This window comes from Chlorocebus sabaeus, chromosome 26 (assembly GCF_047675955.1).
Source record: "Chlorocebus sabaeus isolate Y175 chromosome 26, mChlSab1.0.hap1, whole genome shotgun sequence".
Lineage (NCBI taxonomy): Eukaryota > Metazoa > Chordata > Mammalia > Primates > Cercopithecidae > Chlorocebus > Chlorocebus sabaeus.
The window spans coordinates 29,827,230-29,852,276 of record NC_132929.1 but is presented as its reverse complement, the minus strand read 5'-3'; the positions used below and the strand labels follow the sequence as shown (position 1 = coordinate 29,852,276).

The following is a 25,047-nucleotide window of genomic DNA, read 5'->3' as shown; positions in this document are numbered from 1 at the left end:
TTGGACCATACTGCAGAGGACTGAAACTGGAAAGTGAAACCACGAATAAGGAGGGACTACTGTAAAGCTGTGGCTTCAGTCAACTCTGCCTTCCTTCTAGATTAGATGTTTACAGACACAAAATCATAGAGTTGTCCTCACTTCCACACAACACCCCATCCAGAGTACAGCTCTGTGTTCTAGCACCGTCTTGCTGAGATGCCCTACAGTCACCCTAGTGTGTGTTCTCCCTCACAGTAATAAGTAATAAAACATACTTTTTGAAACTACGGGTGTGCTCCTGGTGGTCTCTAGCTGGAGGTCATTGACAAGTATTATTAACTGTTTTCACAAATGAGGAAAATGACGCTCTGGGAAGTTTTAAAAACATTTTAGTTGCAATAAGACTGGAAGTCAGATTATTTTTAAGTAACTCAATACTACGAAAAAACATGTATTGATATCCATTGAGTATGTTATGTAGAATATCTCTACGGCATTACGCAAGGCATATTCGTCCTCTTAGTCTCTCTCCAGCAGCCAACCCCAACACCTGAAAATGCTCCATTATTAGTCTGTTCCTTTGGGTTAAGGAACTGACGGTTGCATTCATTTCCCTTTTAGTGTTGTTGAAAATTCAATGCAATAACCTGCTGGGATAGAGGTGGTAGAGATAGGGAAGGGGGTCAGGGAAGTGCCTGAAGGGGAAGGGTGTGGTCCCTGGCTAGGGCTCCACCCCTGGGCCTCTGCCCAGGGACCTTAGTGAGGACAGCATTTTTGTTTTCCTCCCCAAATGTTGCATTTCCCAAGACAACTCTGGCCTGCCACGCCCCCATCCTGTGCCTATAAAAACCCTAAGGCTCTAGTCAGCAGACACACAGGCAGCTGGATGTGGAGAGGAGCACATCAGTAGAGGAACACACAGGCGGCTGGACATCCAGATAAACACATTGGTGAAAAGAGACACAAGTGGCTGGATGTTGAGAGGACACCAAGGGGAGCACACCAGGTGGAAGAGCACAGGACAGACATCGGCACACCGGCAGGCCATCAACGGACAGAACGTGGTGGATTTAGGGTAGGGCAGTCAGAGGAGAGCCCAGGCCTCCAAGCCACCTGACTCCAGGGGAAACCCATCTCCCTTCTGGCTCCCCCATCTACTGAGAGGTACTTCCACTCAATAAAACCTTGCACACATTCTCCAAGCCCACGTGTGATCCAATTCTTCCAGTACACTAAGAAAAGAACCCTGGGATACAGAAAGCCCTCTGTCCTTGTGATAAGGGAGGGGTCTAATCAAGCTAACACAGGCCACCTACAGGCAGCTAAACTTAAAGAGCATCCTGTAAAGAGCATCCATGCCCACTGGGGCTTCAGCTATAAACATTCACCCCTAGACACTGCCGTGGGGCTCCCAACCCATCTGTGTACTCCCCTAGAGGTCTGAGCAATGGGACCCATCACACGCCCTGCAAGGAGGACATGGGAACTTTTCCCATTTCAGGAGCATTGAGGATTTATTGGTGGTTGGCTGTAGATGGCGGGTCCTGAGGGGTTATCATGGTGGGGAACTCTGGGAGCTACAGTCCAGGCAGCATAGAACGTCTACAATTCAGGGGTCCCATATGTGCTTTCTCCCATATGAGAAAGTGAGACAGCACTGAAAATCAAATTCAGTAACTTTCCTTTTCTTCCCCCTAGGACTGACTTTGCAAATTTATTTATAAGTTAGCAAAGAACATCAGGCTGAGTTCAGAGACCTGATTTCTAATCCTGCTTACACTATTCACTTGATTCTTTTTGATGAGACACTAAATCTTCTGAACTCAGCCAAAGCAGTAGACTGAGTTTCCCAATCCATTAATCTCGAAGCTCCTTTAATAGCATATGCTTATATGGAGAGATGATACTTAAAGCATAACAGGTTATTTCTAGTTGTAGTTCTTGTTCCTTCATCTATTAGTTTAACAACATTTGTTAAGCAGCTCCTTTGCTTAAATGTGTGTTAAGTAGCAGTGGATAAAAGGAATCCTACTTCTAAATTTCCTGAGTACTCATTACTTAAACATATATTGTAAAATTGTTATTGAAAGAGTAAAACGTCAAAAGTTTCCAAGATACATGTTCACATCTGTTCATCTACGTTATGTATTAGAAAATAAGTTTGAGTCCAGGAAAAACACCACTTACTTTCTTTGCAGCTCTGAGAACCCAGAATAAAGCTCCTACCCACAATAGATGCTCAGTATATACAAATATTTGACTGTCTTAAAATATGATTTTGAAATGTGGTAACAGGACAACAAAGAAAGGAGAATCAATACCTAATTTGCAAACAAGAGTACGTTAGATTTTATTAATGCTATGAATTTATTGATTGCTTGTCTTAGGACACATAAGTTCAATGTAATGTCAGTGGGAAGCACATAGAATTAAAGAACACATCTCACAAAATGCTTCTTCACTGAACGTTTGGTGAAATATTTTCTGGCCTCATGCAGGTGCTTGAAATTTCTAGTTAGGAATTAAAAGTAGGCAGAATGTTTATTCAGTGAGACTCTGGGAATCCTTCTTTGGAGATGTGTAAGGAAACTGCCATGATTATTTGCATTTTTTTCCAATCTCTGTAGCTGTCTCTTTTCTACACTGAAAGGATAATCAAGGAAAATATTTTACATATGATGTCTCTTCTACATATGACTCACTCTGCAGACAACCTTCATCCCAGCCAACATGGCCTTTTTCTAGTTTAAAGCTACCACTGAGGTGCCACAGCAAATTCCTTACGAGTTATGTTAACATAATTCAGGGTCACAACCTGCTCCTCCATTTATTATAATTAAATTATTTCACCACCAAATGCTTTTTCCAAAAAAAAATAAAATGTCTTTTTAGGTGATAAGACGCAAATGAACTAATTAAAGAAAAAGCAGGTGAACTCTGGCTGTTGCCACTGATTTTATTGAAGGAGTATAAATCAGGTCTCTTTTCTCATTTTTCTCCCTGTTTCCATTTGATCTCCTTCTCACCACCCTGTGGCTATCAGTTTTGGGCCAAGAAGCTGGTAAAATCTAGGAACTACCATCAAGTACAATTAGCTAGAGAGGGCGTTAGATGAAGCTCTTTGGGGAATTGACTGGGCATTTCCATGCATCTCTGAACCTGCAAGGAAGCACTGGAGCAGTGAGTGGGATTTCACCATCACCTGGTCTAATTCCACTTGACTGAAGGCACACGGGACACAGACCCAAGACTTCATGGTAAGGAAACACCTAATTTAAATCAATTTGAAGTAACTTTACATATTCTGTCTTTTGCATGGGTCATTGGTCAGACCACATGTAGAGAATTTAATTTCTTTTAGCATGAGTATGCTGATAGACTATAATTATTCAGAAAAGAATTAGCAAAATAAACACAGCACTAGAAACCTGTAGAAAACTAGATAATTACTTTTCAGTACTTGAAAAACTGTCATATTTAATAGAATTTGTTAAATATTTTCTCCATAAGTAAGATATGGTTTAATGGGTAAAAATTACAAGGAAAGACACCTTGGCTTAAATTTTAATTCATGAACTAGCATTTTGAAATCATGAGATCATGAGTTAAAATGCCTACCAAGGGTTTAAAGTTTCCCTGGAAATATTACGAGATTGAATGGCCATTTTATAAAGAAAATCATAGAACTTTCTTACATTTAAAGGGGGCTGAATTAGCTATACCTTCTATTTAACACTGATTTTCTTAGATTTTTATTCTTTCCTTTTCTTCAGTGTTGGCATTCATGAAATTATCTCATATATAGTGTCACCACTGCCATTTTTTTGGGCTTAAAACAATGAATAAGAGAAATTTTTTAAGGTAATGTGACTGTTCTGTAGGGAGAATTTCAAATTTTATTGATAGTTATCATGGAAAGTTATGAAGTTAAGTACACATACTTGTAGGACCTCTTTCTGATCAATATGAGAGTGTGAATTTTAGTGAAAAAGTAAAAATGGATTTAAAAAACCCGTCCCTGGCAACCAAGATGGCCAAATAGGAACAGCTCCAGCCTCCAGCTCCCAGCATGAGTGACACAGAAGACAGGTGATTTCTGCATTTTCAACTGAGGTACCGGGTTCATCTCACTGGATGTGTCGGACAGTTGGCGCTGGTCCGCAGGTGCAGCCGGACCCGCAACAACTGAAGCAGGGACAGGCATCGCCTCATATGGGAAGTGCAAGGGGGAAGGGAATTCCTTTTCCTTGCCAAAGAGAATTGAGACACAAAACACCTAGAAAATTGGGTAACCCCCACCCTAATACTGCACTTTACCAAGGGTCTTAGCAAATGGCACACCAAGAGATTATATCTCACACCTGGCCCAGAGGGTCCCATACCCACTGAGCCTCCCGCATTGCTAGCACAGCAGTCTGAGATCTAACTGCAAGGCGGCAGCAAGACTGGAGAAGCACCCGCCATTGCTGAGGCTTAAGTAGGTAAACAAAGCCTCCAGGAAGCTCAAATTGGGTGGAGTCCACCACAGCTCAAGGAAGCTGGCATGCCTCTGTAGACTCCTCCTCTGGGGACAGGGCATTGCTAAAAAAAAAAAAAAAAAGCAGCAGAAACCTCAGCAGAGGTAAATGCCCCTGTCTGACAGCTTTGAAGAGAGCAGTGGATCTCCCAGCACAGAGGTTGAGATCTGAGAATGGACAGACTGCCTGCTCAAGTGGGTCCCTGACCCCTGAGTAGCCTAACTGGGAGATATCCCCGACTAGGTGCAGACCGACACCTCACACGGGAGGGTACACCTCTGAGACGAAGCTTCAAGAGCAAGAATCAGACAGAAACACTTGCTGTTCAGCAATATCCTATCTTCTGCAGCCTCCGCTGCTGATACCCAGGCAAACAGGGTCAGGAGTGGACCTCAAGCAAACTCCAACAGACCTACACCTGAGGATCCTGACTGTGAGAAGAAAAACTAACAAACAGAAAGGACACCCACACCAAAACCCCATCAGTATGTCACCATCATCAAAGACCAAAGGCAGACAAAACCACAAATATGGGGAAAAAGCAGTGCAGAAAAGCTGGAAATTCAAACAATCAGAGCGCATCTCCCCCTCCAAAGGTACGCAGCACATCGCCAGCAATGGAACAAAGCTGGACGTAGAATGACTTTGACAAGCTGAGAGGAAGGCTTCAGTCAATCAAACATCTCAGAGACAAAGAAGGTCATTACATAATGGTAAAGGGAACAATTCAACAAGAAGAGCTAACTATCCTAAATATATATGCACCCAATACAGGAGCACCCAGATTCATAAAGCAAGTCCTTAGAGACTTACAAAGAGACTTAGACTCCCAAGCAATAATAATGGGAGACTTTAACACCCCACTGTCAACATTAGACAGATCAATGAGACAGAAAGTTAACAAGGATATCCAGGAACTGAGCTCAACTCTGCACTAAGCGAATCTAATAGACATCTACAGAACTCTCCACCCCAAATCAACAGAATATAGATTCTTCTCAGCACCACATCGCACTTACTCCAAAATTGACCACATAGTTGAAAGTAAAGCACTCCTCAGCAAATGTAAAAGAACAGAAATTATAACAAACTGTCTCTCAGACCACAGTGCAATCAAACTAGAACTCAGGACTAAGAAACTCAATCAAAACCACTCAACTACATGGAAACTGAACAACCTGCTCCTGAATGACTGCTGGGTACATAAAGAAATGACCACATAGTTAGAAGTAAAGCACTCCTCAGCAAATGTAAAAGAACAGAAATTATAACAAACTGTCTCTTAGACCACAGTGCAATCAAACTAGAACTCAGGACTAAGAAACTCAATCAAAACCACTCAACTACATGGAAACTGAACAACCTGCTCCTGAATGACTACTGGGTACATAACAAAATGAAGGCACAAATAAAGATGTTCTTTGAAACCAATGAGAACAAAGATACAACATACCAGAATCTCTGGGACACATTTAAAGCAGTGTGTAGAGGGAAATTTATAGCACTAAATGCCCACAAGAGAAAGCAGGAAAGATCTAAAATTGACAACCTAACATCACAATTAAAAGAACTAGAGAAGCAAGAGCAAACACATTCAAAAACTAGCAGAAGGCAAGAAATGACTAAGATCAGAGCAGAACTGAAGGAGATAGAGACACAAAAAACCCTCCACAAAATCAATGAATTCAGGAGCTGGTTTTTTGAAGAGATCAACAAAATTGACAGACAGCTAGCAAGACTAATAAAGAAGAAAAGAGAAAAGAATCAAATAGACACAATAAAAAATGATAAAGAGGATATCACCACCGACACCACAGAAATACAAACTACCATCAGAGAACACTATAAACACCACTGCGCAAATAAACTGAAAACCTAGAAGAAATGGATGATTTCCTGGACACTTACACTCTTCCAAGACTAAACCAGGAAGAAGTTGAATCCCTGAATAGACCAATAGCAGGCTCTGAAATTGAGGCAATAATTAATAGCCTACCAACCAAAAAAAGTCCAGGACCAGATGGATTCACAGCTGAATTCTACCAGAGGTACAAGGAGGAGTTGGTACCATTCCTTCTGAAACTATTTCAATCAATAGAAAAAGAGGGAATCCCCCCTAACTCATTTTACGAGGCCAACATCATCCTGATACCAAAGCCTGGCAGAGACACAACAAAAAAAGAGAATTTTAGACCAATATCCCTGACGAACATCTATGCAAAAATCCTCAATAAAATACTGGCAAACCGAATCAAGCACATCAAAAAGCTTATCCACCATGATCAAGTGGGCTTCATCCCTGGGATGCAAGGCTGGTTCAACATATGCAAATCAATAAATGTAATCCAGCATATAAACAGAATCAAAGACAAAAACCACATGATTATCTCAATAGATGCAGAAAAGGCCTTTGACAAAATTCAACAGCCCTTCATGCTAAAAACGCTCAATAAATTCGGTATTGATGGAATGTATCACAAAATAATAAGAGCTATTTATGACAAACCCACAGCCAATATCATACTGAATGGGCAGAAACTGGAAGCATTCTCTTTGAAAACTGGCACACAGGGATGCCCTCTCTCACCACTCCTATTCAACATAGTGTTGGAAGTTCTGGTTAGGGCAATCAGGCAAGAAAAATAAATCAAGCGTATTCAGTTAGGAAAAGAAGAAGTCAAATTGTCCCTGTTGGCAGATGACATGATTGTATATTTAGAAAACCCCATCATCTCAGCCCAAAATCTCCTTAAGCTGATAAGCAACTTCAGCAAAGTCTCAGGATACAAAATCAATGTGCAAAAATCACAAGCATTCTTATACATCAGTAACAAACAAACAGAGAGCCAAATCATGAGGGAACTCCCATTCACAATTGTTTCAAATAGAATAAAATACCTAGGAATCCAACTTACAAGGGATGTGAAGGACCTCTTCAAGGAGAACTACAAACCACTGCTCAGTGAAATAAAAGAGGACACAAACAAATGGAAGAACATACCATGCTCATGGATAGGAAGAATCAATATCGTGAAAATGCCCATACTGCCAAAGGTAATTTATAGATTCAATGCCATCCCCATTAAGCTACTATTGACTTTCTTCACAGAATTGGAAAAAACTGCTTTAAAGTTCATATGGAACCAAAAAAGAGCCCGCATTGCCAAGACAATCCTAAGCCAAAAGAACAAAGCTGGAGGCATCACGCTACCTGACTTTGAACTATACTACAAGGCTACAGTAACCAAAACAGCATGGTACTGATACCAAAACAGAGATATAGACCAACAGAACAGAACAGAGCCCTCAGAAATAATACCACACATCTACAACCATCTGATCTTTGACAAACCTGACAAAAACAAGAAATGGGGAAAGGATTCTCTATTTAATTAATGGTGCTGAGAAAATTGGCTAGCCACAAGCAGAAAGCTAAAACTGGATCATTTCCTTACTCCTTATACAAAAATTAATTCAAGATGGATTAGTGACTTAAATGTTAGACCTAAAACCATAAAAACCCTAGAAGAAAACCTAGCTAATACCATTCAGGACATAGGCATGGGCAAGGACTTCATGTCTAAAACACCAAAAGCAATGGCAACGAAAGCCAAAATTGACAAATGAGATCTAATTAAACTAAAGAGCTTCTGCACAGCAAAAGAAACTACCATCAGAGTAAACAGGCAACCTACAGAATGGGAGAAAATTTTTGAAATCTACTCATCTGACAAAGGGCTAATATCCAGAACCTATAAATAACTCAATCAAATTTACAAGAAAAAAGCAAACGACCCCATCAAAAAGTAGGCAAAGGATATGAACAGACACTTCTCAAAAGAAGACATTCATACAGCCAACAGACACATGAAAAAATGTTCATCATTACTTGCCATCAGAGAAATGCAAATCAAAACCACAATGAGATACCATCTCACACCAGTTAGAATGGCAATCATTAAAAAATCAGGAAACAACAGGTGCTGGAGAGGATGTGGAGAAATAGGAACACTTTTACACTGTTGGTGGGACTGTAAACTAGTTTGACCATTGTGGAAAACAGTGTGGTGATTCCTCAAGGATCTAGAACTAGAAATACCACTTGACCCAGTCATCCCATTACTGGGGATATACCCAAAGGATTATAGGTCATGTTGCTATAAAGACACATGCACCCGTATGTTTATTGCGGCACTATTCACAGTAGCAAAGACTTGGAATCAACCCAAATGTCCATCAGCGACAGACTGGATTAAGAAAATGTGGCACATATACACCATGGAATACTATGCAGTCATAAAAAAGGATGAGTTCATGTCCTTTGTAGGGACATGGATGCAGCTGGAAATCATCATTCTCAGCAAACTATCACAAGAACAGAAAACCAAACACCGCATGTTCTCACTCATAGGTGGGAACTGAACAATGAGATCACTTGGACACAGGAATTGGATCATCACACACCGGGTCCTATTGTGGGGAGAGGAGAGGGGAGGGATAGCATTAGGAGATATACCTAATGTAAATGACAAGTTAATAGGTGCAGCACACCAACATGGCACATGTATACCTATGTAACAAACCTGCACATTGTGCACATGCACCCTAGAACTTAAAGTATAATAAAAAATAAATAAATAAAATAATAATCCTAACCAAAAAAAAAAAAAAAAACCCTCCCTGGGACATGCATACCCACCTTCATTGTTCTTCACTATTTTTGATTCTTCCAATTTACATGTACATTTTAATGAATGTCAAAGAATATTTGAATTGCATAATTTATTTAACAAATATGAAATAATAAATGTTTTGAGAAGTGGAAATAGATTATGAACATGTTTCTAAAGTTTAATGAATGGCTAGCATCTGTCCTTTCTGAAAGACTAGAAGAACGAATTCATTTCTTAAGTATGAGCAGCATCATTTTTTTCTCTAAGGAATTTAAGCCATTTTTTTTTAGATGACAGTGTGTTTTCTATTTTCTTAAATGTCATTGCCCTAATATGCTTATTTCTTAAGATGCCTGTACACAATTCACTTTTTAAACAATTGGGCTGACTATTAATTGGATTATGAGATTTTGCATGTAAATTCAATGAGTAATATCAAGTCAATCCCCCTTCCTTTAAAATATTTATTCTTAACTATACTTTTTATTTTTCAAAGAAAGAATACCACTTGTTTTGCTTTAAAAAAAAGCACTTGTTACCATTAACATAGCCTCAATCTGATCTGACCTTGTATGGAGAAAACTAATCAGGTAGAGAAAACTTTAGAATGTATATGATCGTGACTACAAGTCAGCTGTGACAGCAATTCTGATTTAATCTTTCACATTTTCCTCTTCCCCTCCCTTCAGTGTCAAGCTATCTATATATCTTACATTGACTACATCCATATAAACAATAAATAGAGGGCACAATATTTAGATGTGAAAAAAATATGATTTGCAAATGAACATCATGTTGAAATGCAATTTTTTGGCAATTTTTAAGCAACACTACCCAATAAATAGAGTAGTGAAAAGTCAATTATGTGTATTTTAGAATGTGATGCATCAGCATTTCTAGACCTAAAGTAGCAAATAAAGGATTTTTTTGGAAATAAAAAATTTAAGGTAACGTATAAAAATCAAAGTGGCATGTACTCATTCAAGAGTGTGAAAGGATGGAAAGTCATTAATATTTATTGAGCATCTACCATGTTCCAGGCTCTTAGCAGAGACTATTACATTTAGCCTTTCCAATAACCTTCTAAGGTAAATTTCGTTATTTCTGCCCATAGAGTGGAGAAAAATAAAGCCTCAAGAAGTAAAAATATTTTCTCAAAGTCACATATCTGGTAAGTTACATTTGTTGTTGACAGTCAAACTGAAGACATCCCATTTCCAAGGCCTGTGCAGGAACTGTAGAAGGACATGGATCCTGCCAGACAGGCACCAGATAGGCTTGAAAAAAGAATTCCAGTTGCTGCCAATGCAGGAGCACGTCTTGAGCCCTGTTTGGGGAACCTGATTTTACATATTCCCACTTACCTCATGGAGCTATTATGATGTATGAGTAAGAAAATAGATAGGAAGTCACTTTGAAGGTTTATACTGGATGAGAGTGCAATTTCACTCCAGGTACTCACCCTGAGGATTCTAACAGCGCCTAGCTCAACACCGTTAGACTGCATCATCAACTATGATTTGATGGACATTATGGTGTGTCTTTGTGTAAGTGGTGGGAGGGGAGCGGGTAGGATTTGTTGACAACCGGCAAGAGTTGAAGTGATTTAACATGAAACAGATGGAATAAGGCAGGCTCTGCCTACCACTTTGTCAGCCAAACCAAGTACTCACTCTGCAAGCAGTCAGCGTTTAGCAGGTCCTGACACTTTTCGTGGCATTTCACTCCACACTCCAGACACTTCATGCCTTGCCTTGCAATGCCCCACAGGAGCCCTTCACACTCATAACAGTAGGTGGGCGTGGTAGCTGTCCAGACCTCAAAATTGTGTGGGGTGGTAGAAGACATAGGGTAGATCAATGCCTGCAAGGTCTTCTTGAAGACGTGCATTTTCTGTGAACATGAGAGAAGTTACCAGTGTACCGCCAAGTCAGTGGATTTGAATTGTTTCATAGTAAAACGAATCATTTTATCACTTTTCTCTGAAAATGCTATTTTGAGAGATCCCCTTGATCACTGATTCGAGTCATGACAGTAAACATAATAACTCTGCTAACTTATTCTCTCAATGTTTTAGGGCCCGATTCAGTTATCTGTATACAAAGAACTCCCTAATCTTCCAGACTGGACTGGGCTCCAGTGTCTGCAGCTTCTTTCCCAGCAGCACACAGATCTAATGACTTGAGGATGTCTAAGTCCCTGCTATGCTATAAACCCCACACCTCTTTTACTTTCTACTCAGGTGGTTATTTCCTGACTCCCTTGTCCTCCCTGATACTTCACCCCTCCTCAGCCCCACGGAATGCTTCTGTCATTCAATCTGCAGGAAATTTGCTTTCAGCACCTATCACCTGGGAAGGATCTTATCACCTAATTCATAAGAAAGCATCAGTAGTAGATAAGGTCAAATGAGGCACTCTCCCATGATGATTTATATTTTAAAAGGAAATAGTTTCTAATAGCACATGGAAGGACTCTCTAATGATAAGTGAGGTGAAAAAAATCTATTGGACAAGTAGCTGGGAGATCTGAGTTCTCCTAGGCCCAACCACGTGATATTTAAAAGGGGCCTCTATAAGCAGGAACTGTCTTCCATGTTTTCCTTCTTAGTGCCTAAACAGCTTATCACTGTCCCTGGAACATAGTAGAGGTACATTTCTTTTAATGAATAAACGTTCTGCCACTTATGAATCTTGTAATCTACAGAGAGATGTAAGGGCTCTAAGACTCACTCTCCTCCTCTGCTCTGCTTAAAATGCTATTACTTTGAAGATCAAATTATATAATGATAACAGAAGTAGTCTATAGGCTTCAAAACACCAAATAAATACTTAATATGGATGCTGGATTAAAAAAAAAAAAAAAAACCACCACCAACAATAAACACAGGCCAATAGAAAAGAGAATTGGTTACATGAGTCCTTTTCTACACTTCTCATATCCCACAAAGCAGGTGACTTCCTGAGAGAAAGACCAGCACTCTCAGAGTTTACATTTACAGATAATTTCACACAACTGCCTGATGCATAATGAATGGATATTTACATAAACCCTGTAGGAGCCTAGCTGATAAGTCACACTAGAAGGGAAGCATTTATATTTTGCATTAATTATCCTCAAATCTCATTTCAGAATATTTTCCCACAGTGTTGAAACGACTAACTTTCAATTCCACAGTACGGTAATAGCATATTTCCCTTTATTATTATATTACTCTCACTCTGTGTTTTCCCAGAATATGTTTGGTAATGGTACTGGGAGGTCCCCTACCAGGGAATGAAGCCTCAGTAAAAATGTTTCTAAGTTTGAATGGTTAGATTCATCCTTGCTATTAGATAAGGGACTGGTCAATCCAGAGCTCTTTATACTTCAAGTGAGTCTACAGAGCAGCAGTATGGTCAAATTTGGGCATCACTCAAGTGGAAGACCCTAATATTAGGGTTTATTCAGATAGAACAACTGGATCCATCACCTTTCAATAAAGAGTGTCTGAAACAAGTAAATCTCCTGGCTTCATTTCATAATGAAGATGTCTTATAAAGAACTGTTAAGAGTTCTTTGAGAATTAGAAGCATGTATTATTCACCTTTGCCTCCTCTTTAATACCTAGCATAGTGAGTATCTTCACTATCATTAAAACAAATGAAATAATCCTTGGCATAACAGATTTTTCATTAGCTACCCACAGACAGAGTCTCCTGTTCTAATTGGGCTGAGGGGCTGTGTGTGTTTGTGTGTGTAATGTAGCATTTGTGGTCTAGAAGAAAAATTAGGAAGGGAATTAATTTATATACTTGCAGTTGCATCAGGCAACTCATTTGTTTTAACGGAAAAAAAATAAAAATAGAATAATATTCTAATTACATGCAATACTGAGTGGGAATAAAACAGAGTCTGCTAATGAACACAAGAAAAGTAAGTAATGTACCTTGCATAAATATAGAAAGTAGAGTTGGGAATAAGGTTGTTTTTGAACATGAACTTATTCACATATTTCAAGAATAAGTAAATGATTAATATATATGATCTAATTCCCTATGTCCACTTTGTTTTACTGAAGTCGAGTGATATATAGTCAGTACTCTAAGTCCATAGGTTATAGTAGGAGTAATGAAAAGAAATAACCCTGCTAAAAAATTAAACAGACTGGAGGAAAACAAGTAAAAGTTCTGAATAAACAGCCGAGCAAATTTCATTAAAATGTTTTGTTTGGTTTGGCTAAGGAGCCGTAATTCATTTCTTGCAAAGGGAGAGTAAAGCTAATTTCTGAAAATAAGAAACATGAAACATTTACTAGACAGCCCATTGAAAAGCAATTGAATGGGGCACTGAAATAAATGCCAATATTTAAAAGTTATTAAAGTTAGAGAAAAACATTAAACATTAGACAACCTACCAGAGGGTATCTATCCCCTCTAATAAGGGCTCAACACTTTAGGGAATGATGAGTCCTTTTCATTCTTGACTTTCGGGGGTATGGGCATGTATTTATCAAAGCTGCAAATTACTCTAAAATAAATGCCATACAAAACCATTCTTTTTTCAGCAAAGTATATTCTGAGTTGATAGTTTAGGAACATGAAATAGGTAGGAAAATCATACACAAATAATCTCATAATAGGGGATTCTGGTATTTCAGGGTGCTAATGCATCTTGGAGAAAGCTGTTTTCTTGGCAGCAAAATCAGGCAAGATGAAATAAGATTATAAGAAGGAAAAAGTGTGGGTTTTTGTGTGGAATAAGGTGAAAAGAGCAAGAAGCACTAAATAAAAGCATGGCAGAGGAAAACAAGGGGAAACCCCAAAATGTGCCATTAATGGAAGCGAATGAAGTCTGTAGTTTGCCATTAGGAATCAGACTGAAGGGATGAAAAACCATTGAAAAAGAAAAAAAAGTAACATTTAGGGCAGGCAGATTCATCATCAGCTACAGGTAAGAGCTGAAGGATGGAACTGAGTTTGTTATCAAGAGAGGGTCTCTGGCCTAGGTGAACAACTTGGAATCAGACATATGGAGGTCCCTAGAACAAGCAAAAATCTAGTTACTAGAATTAGGACCCAAGGACAGTGGGATATGGCAAAATGAGTGACTTGCTGCTAATCTATTTAATTTTTTAAATTTCCAAATTTTATTTTAAGTACAGGGATACATGTGCAGGATGTGCAGGTTACATAAGTAAACATGTGCCATGGTGGTTTGCTGCACAGATCATCCCACCACCCAGGTATTAAGCCCAGCATCCATTAGCTATTCTCCCTGCTGCTCTCCCTCCTCCCACCCCCACCCTCCGACAGGCTGCAGTGTGTGTTGTTCCCCTCTGTGTCCATGTGTTCTCAGCAGCTCCTAATCTATTTTAAGTGTTTCTTGACTTTACAAATCTTCTACAACTTTTCAAATCTTCTACAACAAAAATATATTTTCCTAAAAATATGTATTTTAAGATTATAATAAAATGCATGCTCATTGTAAAAATAATTTATAAAGCAGAAAGACACTAATATAAATAATACAAATATTCAATTTAGCCTTTTAAAGTTAGGCATTATTTGATACATATCCTTCTCGTATTCTTTTTTATATAGAGACAGGATGTAATACTCTTGCGATTAGAAAAAAAAAACATTATTTTCACATTGCTTAAGTGATTCCAACAAAGAAGGCAATTTTTTTCTGCTGTGTATAGACATCTTGTTAACCTGTAGAAATGAGTAAGGAATGTTTTCACATTCTGATAAGCCTTTGTAGGCAAGTACAATATATAGACTATACCCTAGACAAATATTTTGTTAGAACTTTCTTCTCCAACAAATACATTTAAAGTAAGTTGCACTAATATATCACTTTTGGAACAATTAGGACACTGGAAGGAAATGAATTGCCTTTTCTATTCATCACTACCTGAGGAAACTAAAATGAGCCTGAGATATAAAGGAATCAGGCTTCCTGCCAAGAGCAATGACTAGTGTTTTCAGACCATCAATATTCTAATCTACCAACTGTTAATAATTATAACAGGAACAAAGCTTGTCTGCCTCAATTTGCCACATTATTTCTCTCCTTTTTCCTTTCTGTGTTAACCAGTGACTAACCTATGAAGTTCTATTTTCCTCCTCGTCCTGTGGAGGAAATAATCCTCCTCATGAGATTATGTAAGCCACACCTTTCCTATACCCCCCAAATGTCACATTTTGATACTTTCAAGACAAAATATGCTCCTTGTTTTGAGGCATTTTTAATATACTTGATGTATATTTTTTAGAAAAAATATGTTTGCTCTTCTGTAAAGTACAAATGTTATTGTTTCTGGACAAAAGCATCAGAATTTTTTGCAGAGCAAACATTAGGTACAATATGATTTTTGAAATTTTTTATAAACGTGAAGACAGAGCAATGCTAGGATAAAATCCTGAGTATAAAAACAGACATAATTTCAGTGCTGATTGCTCATCTAAGTAATCATCCTATAAGATTGATTGACTGTAGAAGCTAAAATTATTCAGGTAATTTTTTTTGTAGCAGAAAGTACAAACGAAGACTAAAAGTTATATTCCTATCTATGTGAGAATGTAAGTAGTTTTCTTTCACTTCTATTGCTTTATAACAGATATAAATTAACATCGTTCTAAGAAACTTATGGGGTGAGTCCAAAGAAAGAGGGCAGAACAATGCAAATGTAGATGATTCCTTAATTCAAGGAGAGCACAATATAGCATAAGCCCTTTGTTATGACACAGAACATAATCTGAAAACAAAATATGATAGATTTTTTATGTACTATAAATGTTCTTTTTTCCCAATTCAAACTTTCAATAAAAATGTATACAAGGGATGTGGGTGGTATGAGATAATTAATTTGATAAATACATGAAACTAAAAATAATATGGATTTCTCCACTGGGGGAAACTTTAGCCATTTTAATGTGGGAAGTCTAATATTTACTACTTGGGGTGGAGACTGCATTCTTACGAGTTTAAAACCAGCATAAGACAAGGATGCCCTCTCTTACCACTCCTATTCAACATAGTATTAGAAGTTCTGGCCAGGGATATTGGGCAAGAGAAAGAAAGAAAGTATATTCAAATAGGAAGAGAGGAAGTCAAATTATTTTTGCAGAGGATATCATCCTATATCTAGAAAATTCCATTGTCTCAGTCCAAAAGCTTAAGTTTATCAGTAACTTCAGTAAACTCTGAGGATACAAAATCAACATGCAAAAATGACTAGCATCTCTATACACCAACAACAGGCAGACAGAGAGTCAAGTTATGAACAAATCCCCATTCACAACTGCTACAAAAAGAATAAAATAACTAGTGATACACTAACAAAAGAAGGGAAAGACCTCTTCAAGGAGAACTACAAACTACTGCTCAAGGAAATTAGAAGGAAACAAATCAAAAAAACATTCCATACTCATGGATAGGAAGAATCAATATTGTGAAAATGGCCATACTGCCCAAAGTAATTTATAGATTCAATGCTACTCCCATTAAACTACCATGAACATTTTTCACAGAATTAGAAGAAACTATTTTAAAATTTGTATGGGACCAAAAAGAGCCTGAATAGCCAAGACAATCCTAAGTAAAAATAACAAAGTTGTAGGCATCACCCTACCCACCTTGAAACTATACTACAAGGATACAGTAGTCAAAACAGCATGGTACTGGTATAAGAACAGAAAAATAGACCAATGAAATTGAATAGAGAAATAAGAAACAAGACCATGCACCTTCAACCATCTCACAAAACCTGGCAAAAACAAGTAATGAGGAAAGGATTCCCTATTTAATAAGTGGTGCTAGAGAACTGGCTAGCCATATGCAGAAAACTGAAACTGGACCACTTGCTTATATCATATACAAAAATTAACTCAGGATGGATTAAAGACTTAAATATAAAGCCCCAAAACTAAAAAAACTCTAGAAGAAAATCTAGGCAGTACCATTCAGGACATAGTGATGGGCAAAGATTTCATGACAAAAATGCCAAAAGCAATTGCAACAAAAGCAGAAATTGACTAATGGGATATAATTTAACTAAATAGCTTCTCTGCAGCAAAAGAAACTAACATAAGAGCAAACATGCAACCTACAGAATGGAGAAAATTTTAGCAATCTATCTGTCTGACAAAGGTCTAATATCCAAGATCTATAAGGAACTTAAACAAATTTACAAGAAAAAAAAAAAAGAAAGAAACCTCATTAAAAAGTGGGCAAAGGACTTGAACATAAATTTCTCAAAAGAAGACTCTTATGCAGTCAGAAAAACATGAAAAGAAGCTCAACATCACTGATCATTAGAAAAATGCAAATTGAAACCACAATTAGATGCTTTCTCATGCCAGTCAGAATGGCAATTATTAAAAAGTCAAGAAACAACAGATGCTGGTATGGTTGCAGAGAAAAAGGAATGCTTTTACACTGTTGGTGGGAATTAAATTAGTTCAATCATTGTAGAAGACAGATTCCTCAGAGATCTAGAGGCAGAAATACCACTTGACCCAGCAATCCCATCACTGGGTATACACCCAAAGGAATGTAAATCATTCTGTTGTAAAGATACATGCATGCGTATGTTCATTGCAGCACTATTCACAATAGCGAAGACATGGAATCAACCCAAATGTCCATCAGTGATAGACTGGATAAAGAAAACGTACTACATATACACCATGAAATACTATACAGCCATAAAAAGGAATGAGATTGTGTCCTTTGTAGGGACATGGATGCAGCTGGAAACCATCATCCACCGCAAACTAATGCAGGAACAGAAAACCAGGCCCCACATGTTCTTACTTACTAGTGGGAGCTGAAGGATGAGAACACACGGACATGTGGCGGGGAATGACACACAATGGGGTCTGTCAGGAGTGGGAGTGGGAGGAGGGAGAGTATCAGGAACAAAAACGAATAGATGCTGGGCTTAATACCAAGGTGATGGGTTGATCTGTGCAGCAAACCACCATGGCACACCTGTGTAACAAGCACATCCTGCACATGTATGCCAGCACATCATGCACATGTATCCCAGAACTTAAAACAAAAGTTGAAGGAAAAAAAAGAGAAGAAGAATGTTTAGGATTTTAGAAAACAAAGGTGAGGCAGGGGCTGACCATTCCTATAAACAGATCCCATGTTACTGTCTTTTTATGTAAACAAGAAAGTCAGTGAGGGAACCATGGGAAATTGTGTGGTGAAAAATAGTTAATAACAAAATTAACTTTTAGTATGCACTTATGCCTCAAAAATGGATACATGATTAGATGATGATGATGATTATTATTATTTATTTTCTCCACTTATGTTTTAAATATTACTTTGTGTATATAGGATAGTTAATAAGAACCATTAAAATCAATAGCTTTATGTTCAACTCTATAACTTAGAAAAGTAGTTTTGGGGTGAATACAAAGAATTTAAAAAAAAACTAAAAATGACAAGAGCATCAATAAATGAAATAAAAAACAAAGAGATAAATGGAGTCAACAAAGCAAAGTCAGAGAAATTTCCTGCAGTTTTGAGTTTACAAAAGAGAGAGAAAATACAAATAAATAATAATAGGATAAAATGGCACACATTTTTATACAAATTATGATATAATTATATAAACAATTTGATATTAAATTCAAAAATTAGAAAAACAAGACAACGTACTGAAAAAAGTAAAAATTGTCTAGCCTAACTCAAGAATGAATGCTTAAGGAACATAATCACTATATTAAAAAAGTTGCTTCGATAGTCAAAAAATTACTCTAAAAAAATAACTACCATATCCAGGTGGTTTTGGAGGACAAGCTTTGCCCGTCCTTCAAGATACAGAACTTATTTTATAGAAAACATCCCAGAGAAGGAAAAAAAAGAAATCTCCCCCGCTTATCTTATTAAGCTAGTTTAATATTGACGGCAAAATTGTTCAAGGACACAGAAAAACATAGCCATTTTTACCTTATGATGCAAAGTAGATGCAAAAATATGATATAATTAGTAAACATATAAGAAAATCAAGGACATGAGAATTTCCATAACTTGCCCCAGGTCCCACAGCAGGTAAATTGTGGAGCTGGACCAACATTGGATCTCAAGCCAAAGTCCACGCTTATGAAGAATAACGGAACCAATAGCAATACTTGTAGACAAGAAATAATTTTTATTTTGGTGTCATTATTGCTGGCTTCCATGTCAGTACTTCCTGGAAAGGAAATTGACCCTCAGGTGCAAAGAGGGCAGGGAGGCATTAGATTCAGCATGTATTCTGCAGACCCGATCACAAGTTCCTGCCCTACTGTGCTGATGGCCACCTGCCATGCCAGCCACTGTGTAAAGAGAAAAGGAGGAATGGGAAGGTTTGACTAAACAAAGGGCTTTCTACATAAGCTATTTCTTTTAATTCTCACAAACTGTGAGGTAACTTTTATTACTTTCATTTTATTGATGAAGCCAAGTCGTCTCAGGAAGGTGCAGAATATTGAGAAGAAACAAGTAGTCAAAGCTAGTGAGAGGTGGGGTCGAGATTCTAATTCAGGCCCCTTTCACTTCAAAACTTATCCAGGTGGCCTGAAAGGGTTCCTGTTCCTGAGTAGGGGTCTGAAGTACCTGGGTGTGCTGTAAGCCTACAGCTCTGGTTGAAGTTGAAGTCTCAGAGAGGTGTCCTGAGCAGCTTTCTCCTTCCATTTTATCTTTCTAGTGTCAGGCTAGAAATAGGGCTCAGGTTTGATCTCCTGATTACCTCTCATCTAGTCCTTGCCAGTCCCTTTCACTAAGTCTGAATCCTAGACAAACTTTCCCTTACTGAGAACGGACACTTCCTAGAAGCCTTCCAGCCTCAACACTCCCTTCAACCCAGACAGAACCAACAGGGCTCCAGGATCCCTCTTATGCTTGGTGATTTTCATTCCTCCCTCTACCTGGTTTCCCATAAACCTCATCTGAGACTATCTTGGTTTAAACGCTCTTGCCTACTAGAAGCTTCCATGTGACTTGTAGCAACAGTGGATACAAAATTAAGTATCTCAGTCCTCCGCCCACTGTCTGGTAAGCCTCATGAAAGTAGAGATTTTTGGCTGAGTTGTTGCCTACTCTATTTCCAGTCTGAAACAACCCCTGACACATAGCAGACAGTCGATAAGCATGTATTGAATTACCGAATGGATCTACTTTGATTGCCCCACTGTCAGGTTCACACCTAAGAAATTATCAATCTGTGAAACTAGCACAGACATGGATAGTGGAGTGCCAGGAAGACTACTGCTATGGTATTTAGATACTAGATTGGTTGGTCCTTCCTATGTTACGAAGCTAGATGGAAATTTTCTGAAATCATAATCCTTAACAGCTTATTGAGCTGAGATTCTCGATCAGTCCTAATAGCGCCTTGTGGGTAAGGTGCAGTTGGTGATGGATGGAGGCACTGGTGATGCTTCACCCATGGCCAGCAGAGCGTTAGCGGAGGAGGCAGTGCTAGGTGACCCACTGTCATCCTGCATCAGGCATTAGACTCTGTTCTGTCCTTGGAAGAGATGACTGAGCTTCAAACTGTACATTTCTTTAATTAAAATAGAAGTGGTACCATTTGTTGTTTTCCATATCACCAAGCCATTTCCCTTCATACACAAGCAAATATTTTATGCTTTTTTTCAAGTGTGCCTAGGAAGATTTTCAGCACCAAGGAGTGCAAATTATTTGTTCCAGCATTTATGTTAGTTGCCTGTGTAATGACTGAATGTGACAGCTCGTCAAGAGTGACATTTAATATGCCTGTTGTACAGAGGTCATAGTTTATTTACTTTTTGAGGCACGAGTCCCAGGGAAATGAGCTTTATGAATTTGAGAGGGAATGGATGGATTCTGTTCATCCATTCAACACCAACGCAGAGTTTTTTACTGAGGTCTTCTGAAACTAAAGGAGTAAAGGTGATATTATTAAGTTGTTGAAAAGCAGATCAATAGCTGATTTAACCTTAAATTGAAGATATGTTCTCTATTCAGGACTCAGAATATACAGTAGCATTCCACATTCCACTAATTTCTATGCTTTCCTGTTAACTTGTGAAAGGAATTAGTTCAAATACTAATGTCAAAGGAAATAGTACAAGTCAAATACCATGTTTTAAAACATAGGAAACGAACACTGTAGAAGTTTATCAATAAAATTCTTCAGCATGTATTATTTACTCAAAAAAAAAAAGACTAGATGCTTTGAGATTCAGCAAGCAATATGCAGCTTTCTCCACACCAGAGGATGTCTGCTTTGTCTTATGCCTAAACTATACTCCTAATATTACATGGCAACATAAACCTAATGGATAAGAATAAGGAAGTGGGGGCTATGGTGGCTTACGTCTGTAATCCCAGCACTTTGGGAGGTGGAAGAATTGCTTGAGCCCAGGAGTTTGAGACCAGCCTGGGCAACATAGCAAGACCCTGTCTCTAAAAACTAAAATTAAAAATACTAGCTGAGTGTGGTGGCACATGCCTGTAGCCTCAACTATCTAGAAGGCAGAGGCCAGAGGATCATGTGAGCTCTGGAGACTGAGACTGCAGTGAGCTATGACCATACCACCACACTCCAGCCTGGATGACAGAGCCAGACTCTGTCTGCAAAAAATAAACACATAAAAAGAGTGAGGAGAAAGAAAGAATAATAAACGGAGAATGCAATTACATTTTTTCTCCTGTGGCACAATAGAAAATGCATCAACTTGTTGTAGCCTCCAGATAATCAAATGACTATGCTTTGTTTTACTGATACATACTGGGTAGGAGAACTTGCTAATGGAAAAACCCAGGAAAGACTGACATTTGGATGAAAGATGACAATGAGAGAAAGAAGAAGGAAGGGAATGAGAAATATAGACATAAAAATGGTGTTTAGATGTTAAGTTATAGAAAGTCAAAATGAGTAATATAATATTTTTGGCAGAATTTTTATTCTATAAGAATGACAAAGTTGCTAAAATTGGGGAGGTAGGATATATCAGTTTCCAAGTGTAGGGAGAGACACAGATAAATTGTCTCAAGTAAATCCCCAGTAGAGTGTGCAAGACACATTTACCAGAACAGAACATGCCAGGCACAAAACACAAGGATTTTTAAAAAAATCCCTTTGACCCAAACTATACCTGAAGCCAATTAAATCAGAGTGGCTGAGAATAAGACCCCAGCACTGTATGTTTTAAAGCTCCCTCAAGTGTTTCAGTGAGCCAGATTTAAGAATCCCTGACCTAAATATTTATAGCCTACTTGTATCTTCTAATCAGCGTGGTTCTTTCATGCAATCAGAATTTACAAACATCTACCTCATGTCAGACAGTGTGCTAAGCAATAGTGGTAGAAACATTTAACAAGAACAACAAACAACTTATAGTGCTACCCTCAAGGATATCAGAGTCTAAAAGAAAAGGTGTCTGCAAAATAATCGAAATAATTGTAATTAAAATAATAAAACAGAAGCGCATAGGTATTGTTTACTATGTTTACTAATTGTTAAGCTATGCTGAATGTTAAGCATATATCTACTTCCTTAATCCTCTCAGTTTCCTTGTCACCTCACTGTGTAGATGAGAGAACTCAAGCTTGAAGAAGTAACATAACTTGTGGGAGATAATAATTCTCATTAAGTGGCACAGATGGGACTCATACCAAGCTGACTTCACTTGTAATCATATGACAATAGGGAGGTCATGATTAAATGCTATTAAAGGGCCGGGTGCGGTGGCTCATGCCTGTAATCCCAGCACTTTGGGAGGCCAAGGCAGGCAGATCACAAGGTCAAGAGATGGAGACCATCCTGGCCAACATGGTGAAACCCCATCTCTACTAAAAATACAAAAATTAGCTGGTAGCATGCACCTGTAGTCCCAGCTACTAGGGAGGCTGAGGCAGGGGAATCCCTTTAACCCAGGAGGCAGAGGTTGCAGTGAGCCAAGATGGGTCACGGCACTCCAGCCTGGCAACAGAGCGAGACTCCGTCTCAAAAAATAAATAAATAAATAAATAAATAAATAAATAAATAAATAATGCTATAAAAGCCCTGAAGAGGAAACTAATCATTCAGCTGGAAGAGAGGAAGATATTTGGGGAAAACCTCGTAAAAGAGGCAAAACTTAAACTATGTGAAAATCAGTGGGACTTTTCCACAGGGAGAATAAGAGGGAAGCCATGTTAGAATTGAACAGCATTTGTCAAGATAGGGAGGTTCGTGCGTATTTGAGGAGAAGAAAATGATTGGCTGATGCCCTGAGGAAGTTTGTTTGAAGTCAGGCTCTCCTCACGCTCCCAGTTATTTCTGGAACATTGGACTAAACATCACAGATGAGTAGCTCAAACAGAACGGTTTCTCCCTTGTGGTTATGAGGAATATCTAGTTAGTAATGGACATTGTACTTACCAGTTCCTCATTATTTAGGGATGTCCTAATCACCATAGCCAGGGAGAGTCCAGATTTCCTGGCAGCCAGGGTCTAAAACAAACAGAATTATGACTTATTAATACATAGGGAGGTTGACATGCATATACTGCTCAGCAGAAGGTGAAAACGCAAGAATATCAGCTATCGCTGTTCATAGTTTAGTTAGTAAGGACCTGCCATTTTGATAATCAGTCGATTCACAAAGAATATGGACTCATACAATATTAAAACTGGAAAGGTCCCACAGCTCATCAACCCTGCCCCTACATTTTATAGATGATGAAAGTGAGGCCCAGAAAGGCAAGACAACCAGCCTCAAGATGACTAGCCCCCTCAAGCACCTCAGGCTAGTGAGAGGCTTCTCAAACTTTCTTATTCCCCAAGGTGGTTGTGATATATTCATTCAGAATACATAACCATTGGAAGACAGCCAGCCTGACTTTGGTGATGGCGCTTAATCATTATTAGTATTAGATGGTTCTTGAGTTGTTCATAGTTCCCCAGAACATTCTTCCATATCTATTCAAGATATTTTTTCTAAGTGCCCATTTAATTTGCTGAGAATTTTTATATCCAGATTCATTTTTTTCACTTGATGCTGGTAACTTGGGTGATCTTAAATAAGACTCAAGTCCCTTCAGTTTCCTCACCATATAAAATAGAACCATAACCACCACTACCTACTCCTACCCAAAATATATGAATTACAAGAAACTCAGCAGTGCTATAGTGAATGTTGGAAATCAGAAGTTCCATATGGGAATATTAAAACTGCTATCCCATTAGGAGCAAAGGGACGTCATTGTGGAATAGCGCATTCTTGATCGCCCAAGACCCAACTGGTTATATACGTATCTCCTCAGGGTTGCAAAGTCATTAACTCAAATAAAATTCAGCCTACACCTGAGCAAGAATGTCACTCTCCACTCATCTCCACATTTACCTTGGAGAATTACCTCCAAGAGTTTACCCAAGAAAATCTTTCATCTCTGAAAAACATATTCCCTAAAACTACATTTGTATCCTATTTTGGTCTGTGTTTGCACCTGTTGTATACATAATTTTCTCTTTCAGAAATGAACAAGATGTTAAATTCTTGTAGAACAAACTTCTTATTCTTGTACGTCTGTCTTTTCATTTCTCCATCTTGCCCTCTTTTACCCCATGAGTAAATGCAATGTATGTTTGAGAAGACTGCAAAATATTAATTAAATAAATAGAAAAGCACTTACCATGGCCTGAAGATTCCAGAAGTGAGAGGAAACAAAGTGTAAATAGTTAGACACATGAAAGGTAGGAAAAGAGTACAACAATATTAAATTAGCCTAACACTTTGCAATTATTTTCACACAGTAAGGACAGAAATCTGAGCTAAATGTACTGACATGTTATACTTTCCAGTATAAGACCTTTTCAGTCAGGATCATATTTTAAAACTAAAGTGGTGGCCTTCAGATGAAGC

General features: G+C 38.3%; 1 protein-coding gene across 1 annotated transcript in view; it reads right to left on the bottom strand.

The window, feature by feature from the left end:
• The window catches only part of UNC13C (unc-13 homolog C), a 624,577-nt gene that overhangs the window by 376,979 nt on the left and 222,551 nt on the right, over window positions 1-25,047 (bottom strand). Inside the window, exons 5-7 of the mRNA XM_008016541.3 lie at window positions 24,818-24,823; window positions 23,565-23,636; window positions 10,846-11,065 (exon numbers count right to left, since the gene is read on the bottom strand). Of these exons, the coding sequence (XP_008014732.3) occupies window positions 10,846-11,065; window positions 23,565-23,636; window positions 24,818-24,823 (298 nt within the window). The remainder of the gene's footprint in view (window positions 1-10,845; window positions 11,066-23,564; window positions 23,637-24,817; window positions 24,824-25,047) is intronic.